General features: G+C 32.8%; 1 protein-coding gene across 4 annotated transcripts in view; it reads right to left on the reverse strand.

The window, feature by feature from the left end:
- Positions 1–276: 276 nt before the first annotated feature.
- MTHFD2L (methylenetetrahydrofolate dehydrogenase (NADP+ dependent) 2 like) overlaps positions 277–7088 on the reverse strand; it is a 109483-nt gene continuing 102671 nt past the window's right edge. For all 4 annotated transcript variants that reach the window (XM_025043823.1, XM_015586098.2, XM_025043824.1 and 1 more), the window contains one exon: positions 277–1646. In XM_025043823.1, the coding sequence (XP_024899591.1) occupies positions 1534–1646 (113 nt within the window). In that variant the 3' untranslated portion in view covers positions 277–1533. The remainder of the gene's footprint in view (positions 1647–7088) is intronic.

Below are 7088 nucleotides of genomic sequence, written 5' to 3' on the forward strand. Positions count from 1 at the left end.
TTGTTGTTGTATTTATTTTGTTGTTGTTCTTGGTCATTTTTTTGCAGGCCTTAAAAATCAAAGAGGAATTTTCTGAAATATTTTTATGGGAACTTTAAATTTAAACTTCTGCTAGGATTATCAGACAAAGATTGGTCTGAACTGTTTGTAGAATGGGCGATAGAACATTTTCTTTCATATTTGAAAAACCTGTATATTTCCCAGCATGCTGTAAAGAAATAGATAACAAATGCATGAACAAAAAACTTACAGATATCCTAAAGAAGAACACAGATATTCTTATTCAAATTGCTTTTATTATACAGTTGAAATACTATTAATTCTAAATATCTAGTCTATTATCACATAAATGATCAAGTGTACACACTGTTACAGACATGCATTGGTAAGAATCATTATTAGTACACAAATATACTGGGATTTGGATAGGAAAACAGTACAGTTATGTGGCTACAGCAGTTCCCAAATAGCCTTCAACTGAGAGAGCCAAATATATTTCCTAATTTAAATTGTGTTAGAAACATGACATCTACTTTGAGAACCTCTGCAATAACAGAAGAGGAAAGAATTGTGGGCAAGACGCCGATTTTTAGTCGTATCCTAAGGTTCAGCATTGGCACGTGGTAGGTGTGCTTTCTCATTAGACTTCTGAATTTGTGAAAAAACAAAAACAAAAACACAACAGTTGTTTTTTAATGAAGGCCTCACTCATATTACGTCATATTTTTCTGACATTTGTGGGAAAAGATCACCTTAGTTTTGTTTTATGTATTTGTTTGCTTTTGGATTGTCCATTATTCCTCAAAAAAGGTATCATTCACATATTTTTCTAGAAGGACAAATAAATTATATATAAACCTAACACATTCTTATTATATTTTTACTATGGGAAGTAGTCATTCACAATTTGAGATAATTATTACCTTTTCAAGTAGCACTGAGTTTTGTTTTGTTTTTTTTTTCTTCCTTGTATACTTTTCTTTCCTTGAATAGAATATCATTTCTTATTAGGATGCCTCAGGATGCATTTGGGAGATGTATGAGATCAAGATATTGTTTCTTATAGTTTATCCTTCTTTTGGCAAGTTAGCGCTTTTTCAAAATATGATATAGAACATAAAAGATATAAAACTTGAGCATGATTATGGCAAAATCTAAATTACATTTTACATGAGTGCCATTTGGCTGACAAAACACTTGTTGAAAAGATATGGCATATGATATTTATTTGTGTCAAAAATATTTATTATGAGCCTTTTATTGTTTTAACATTATGGACAAATATTATGCACAAAATAAACAATTGTTACCAAAGTTTTCATTGAAATTGTTTTGTTTTCCTCTAAAACTCAAAATCTGTTAGCAGGAAATGCATAAAGTTGTGTGAATCATCTTATCCAAAATGATTCCATATATGAAAAAATAAATACAATGTAGAAATAAATAGCTTTGTAGTAAAATATAAAGGTTTTGTTTTTCCTTTGTTACATAAATAGGTAGCATGACTTTTGCCTGCTTATTCTTTCATGCGATCTAGTAAACGCTTTTTTTAGCTGCCAGAAGGGTGTTCTTCAGAAGCATCGCCACTGTCATGGGTCCCACACCTCCTGGAACTGGAGTGATAAAGCCAGCCTTCTTCTTAACAGCTAATGGAGGAAACAGAAAGTATTTATTTTAAAATTTTCTAAGAATTTCATATTTTTAAATATATTGAACTATTAAAAGATAAACTGAGGCATATTTAAAATTTTAAGAGTTTGTGCATTTATCCATTACAATTGGTAGCACCAAACTGAAAGTGGTTAGGAAAGCTCCACTGACAAGAACTGGGGAGAGACTTTTATAGAGAAAAGCGGGGAGCGAAGTCAGGAAATTATTGATTGGCTATAGCCTAATGCCTCGTTTACTGTTTGTGATTGTCTTTAGGTTATGATTTCATAACTTTGGGGCATGTATAGGCTTGGATTTTGGTTTGCTTCTGTAGGCTGCCTAAGTATTAGAGCCACCTCAGGGTAAAGGCCTCCTTGATTAATTAATTTAACAGAATATAGTGGATTTTTCTGCATCACACATACAACTCCAACAACCTCAAATCATTTTTGGAATGTAACACACACGTACACAACTTACATTAATACTTCTGTATTTGGCTTGACTACCTATAATTCTAGTTAATTACTTCTAAAATACTTGATATCGATCACAAAGAAGAGAACAGGATATAGACAGTTCAGCACATACCATTTGTTAAATCGGAATATTCCTGTTATAACAAGAGTTATATATATGCAGATAATACATTCCAGTGCAAGTCTAATAAAAATTATTAAACGTATTTGAATTACTGATCATACACACATAGTCCTGTTCTAAAGTATGAAGATGTCTTATTCAGTGAATATACTCAAAGAAAATGGCAGGGAACTTTCAGCTAGTTTTATTTAAGAATGTTTTAATTCTTGAATTCATGCTTGATTGTGTAAGTAAAAAAAAAAAAAAAATCCAGCTTCCCCAGATAACTCTTTTACAAAATTAGCATAGACAGTATTTCTTTAATGCATAATCTGATATTATTAATCACATATTATTTAAATGTATTGCCTTTTACAAGTTTGCTCATATATCTCTACATGAATCAAAACCAAAGATATTTTCTAGATCTTAAGTATTATTTTTGTACAATTTATATCACCTTCTTGAAATATGGTTTATAAAATTTACATTTACCTTATTTGACGTGTGGTAGCTAGCACATTGCAATAAATTTTTTAAAAGCATAGGAAAAGCAAAGGAATAATATTTTTTTACTTGAAAAAAGTCCAAATAAGCTAAAGACATCACACACAGATGAAAATCTTCCAGCTAGTGTATATCATAAATCTCCTCAAGGTATCTAACATAGAAAAAATAAGAATACTGTGATTTGGAATGTAATAATTTACTTTTCCAAAAAGCATCGCTCTACATGATGGGTGCCCTTGCCATACTTCCAATCCAATGTACTCTCTGCTGTAAAAACCATAAGCTAGATCAAGAGCCATTTCATAAATAGCTATGCATTATCAGTCTTTTCTTCCTTTGCTCTAGCTGTTCCTTCCGCCTGAAATATTCTTCTACCTTATCTGAATAAGAAACTCTTTATCTGTCTTTAAAAGCCAATAAAATGTCGCTTGTCTACAACTTTTTCAAAAACTCACCCCACAAACATTAAATTAAAAGATCCACTATTTATCTATGTTTCCAGGAACCGTATACCTACCTCCATTATGGAACTTACACTGTGCTGTTGTTCCCTTAACTAGACACTGGTACCTAGAAGGCAGAACCCAATCTTTATGGTGGTGGCAGTTGTCATTTTCAATCTTAGAACTTCTCCATGTGCATGTTAGGCACTCATTACATTTTGATAAACTAAATAGCCCTTGAAATTTAAAATCTAAAATCAACTTGCAGGAATTTGACAGTGCTTTTGACTGGATATAAGCAATAGCAAAACAATTTAGTTCAAGCTAATTTCCTGGAAAACTCAAGCTACTCATTTTCCTTGAGGGTGACAAACAGCATTTTTCACTTTTCAATAAACTGACTCAATGGCATGAGCAATGCTTTCCAGGTACTTGAAGAAGCAATGCCTTAAAAAATTTCAGCTAGTCTCTAGAAGAAATGTACCATACTACTACTACTATTTACATTGATAGTACATAAAATCATATATTTGCAAAACATGAACTTTGAAACAATAGATAAAAATAAAAGACTACTGAATAATGATAAATTAATAATCAAGTACAAACTAAATCTTCAATGAAAAATCAAATGTTTTATAGTATAATCAAAAGGTGGATAAAATTGATTAAAATTGATTAGATCCAGTCTATTGTGGGTATTTAATCATTTTTTATATAATTTAGTTTTCAACTTTGAAAAGTGAAGTGGCCTGAAATTATGTGTATATTGAAAAAAAAAGTAATAACCATAGCTACTATCAATTGAGTTCCTACTACTTGCCAAGAACTTTATATACATTCTTTTAATAATTAATATTTTGTTTCATTTTAATAGATGGAGAAAGTTTGATTCACTGAAGTCACTGACTTACCACTCTCTTATATGGTAGAAACATTATTCACAGCCAGGTTTGAAATATTCTATGATTGTATAATTCTATCCATCCCAATGCTGTATTACCATGACCTGAACAAGTAGAAAAGTCCCAAGAAAGGCTCGTTTACTAAAAATAAACTGCTTTCTCAAAGGGTTAGGAAGATATTCCGAAAAGTCCCAAGAAAGGCTCGTTTACTAAAAATAAACTGCTTTCTCAAAGGGTTAGGAAGATATTCCGAAAAAAAGAAACAAGAGGAAAAGTTCTAATATAGTAAATTTCCTGCATTTTTACTACGAGTGCTTATAGCTCATCTTTGGATTACCTCCAGTGCTTCAATTAACATGGCTGGTTTAGCAGTCTGAATTGCTTTTTTCCTGGGCATCAGATCAAATAAACCACTAGTCTGCTCAGGTATCATGACCCTCCATTACCAAATTATGTTCTTCACAACATGCTGACTATTGTAATTGTTTGCTCAAAAAAGTGAGTTTGGGGGTGGAGGAAAAGGGAATGGAAATGTGCTATTGCATGAAAATAATACCTGCCTGAAATTCGTAGGTTGGTGTTTGCATTTCTGCACACTTTACTGGTAGAAACTAACACACATTTATCCTGTCCTATCTATCACTTCATAGAATTAGACTATGTGATGGGTACTGGGTCTTCACTTACAGCATCAACACAACCCTGTAGGTTACTCACTAGGCAGAAGTTTATATCACTGTGAACACCCCTGCTTATTTGAATACTGGTTTCAAATTTTTTTTTATCTTTGAAATGTGAAAATGAAGTTTATACACAATCATAAAAGGCAGACTGTGATGAATTTGATTTAAAATAAAAAAAAAAAAAACAACATGTAAGGTCTCCATTCCTTTTTATTTGACTTTAATGCGTATCTATGCTGAGAAAGAAAGAAAAAATGATCTGCTCCTGGCTATTGTTAGTGTATTCTTTGTCTATTTACATAAGGACCAGGATATGGAAGTAAGTGATTTCTCAAGAAAGGTGGGAGATTATCATTAGCAAATGCTGGTGGGTACAGCTGCCAGTGCTTAAAAGAAATTCTCTAGTCTAATGACTTTGCATAATCATTTCAGATCTGTCCTAAGTGATACGTTTATGAAGTACCAGAGGTGGCTTATGAGCTAAAATTAGTCATGTAAGAAAGTTAAATTCAATACACGTTTGATACTCTAAAAAGCATCTTCCCCAATTACGTCTGTAAGAGAATAAGTTAGCAAGCATTACATCACCAGAATAACCGCTCGTTGGCTGGTCTTTCCTTGAGAGAAGACAAGGGTTTTTGCACCTGCTTGTAGAAGGTGATGCTTTTAAAAATTAATCCTATAATGTGTGGGTAAAAGGTATTTTATATGCTCCATTAAAAAGAAATATAGAAGTATTTTAAGACAGTAATTTCCTTCAGAGGCTTACTTACTGTAGGTTTAGGTGTGAGGGAATATGTGTGTGTGTGTTCACCCAAAGCTCTGCATATGTGACAATCAGGTATTAGATCTTGATTCATATCAGCACTTTCATGAGAGACTCATGAATAAGTATTGCAAAACTAGGGTTAGATTCAATTTCATAAAGTCAATATGATTTTAGAGTTACTGAAACTTCAATGATGGAGGCAAATAAAATGATTATCAAATCTTGTCATTATCTATATGGAACTTGCTCTGAGAAATGGGATTTAGACAGAAATGACTTGGTCATGTTTGAAGTAGGTTCCTAAATATAAGAACATTTTAAGGAATGGCAACAATTATTATGACAATTTATCTGAATGACCTGTCTGTAAACTTGAGATCCTGCATAGTAAATTCTATAGATTTCACATGGTCAAGCTTAAACTTAAAGGCTTAGGATAGGGAGAATAGCAAAGTCACTGCCAAGGGGAAGTGCATATGGGGGCAGAAGATATGTGTAGTCATTTTTTATAATCTACTCTAATAGTCTCTTGGTTTCCAGTCTCTACCATATCAGCCATATAGCCTGCTGCCAGATTTAGTCTTAAACGTAGAGATTAGATAATTTCAGTTTATAAACATTTGATGAATCGTCACTGTTTTTAGGATGAAATATAAATTGTCGTGGCAATTAAGATCTTTTATAATTTGGCCCTACATTCTTGTCTTACATTATTTTCTAATCGTTGCATATTTTCCTAACTCAATTATTCAGTGTTCCCACACATGCTTCAAACTGGCCCAGACAGATTCACAGCAAATGTTCCTTAAGAAAGACAGTCATAGTCACTGTCCCCAGAAACTTTTAGTCTAGTTGGGAAATATATATTATAAATATAATTACCTAAATAATAGTTGAGCTCGGGCTATGAAATGTGCTCTAAATGAAATGTTTACTGCACTGTGAATGCTAAGAAACCCTGAGCCTGAGCACTGTGTACACATGTGGCATTTATCTATGTCAAGTTCAGAAACCTAAAGGATGAATCAAACTTTTCCAGGTAAGATGGAGAGGTGGGGAGTAGATAGTGTTCTTGGTAGGGGGAACAATGTTTGTGGTAAATGTGGAAAGAAACTTCCAGCAAGTGGAAAGCATGAACTCTTGGAAACACCATAAGAAGGCCAGTGTGGCTGACACACAAGAGCGAAGGGGAAGAGTTGCAGGAGACAACAGGAAGAGTCCAGCTCATGTAGAGCCTAGTAGATAATGTCAAACCTAAGAGCAATGGTTAAACTATTTCTAAAATTTGGGAAGATTTATATATATATATACACATATATATATGTATATAGGCTGACACAAGAGCGAAGGGGAAGAGTTGCAGGAGACAACAGGAAGAGTCCAGCTCATGTAGAGCCTAGTAGATAATGTCAAACCTAAGAGCAATGGTTAAACTATTTCTAAAATTTGGGAAGATTTATATATATATATATACACACACACACACACATATACATATACATACATATATATACACACACACACACATACATACATACAAGAAACC

The sequence above is a fragment of the Pteropus alecto genome, unplaced genomic scaffold (assembly GCF_000325575.1).
Source record: "Pteropus alecto unplaced genomic scaffold, ASM32557v1 scaffold161, whole genome shotgun sequence".
NCBI classification, from domain to species: domain Eukaryota; kingdom Metazoa; phylum Chordata; class Mammalia; order Chiroptera; family Pteropodidae; genus Pteropus; species Pteropus alecto.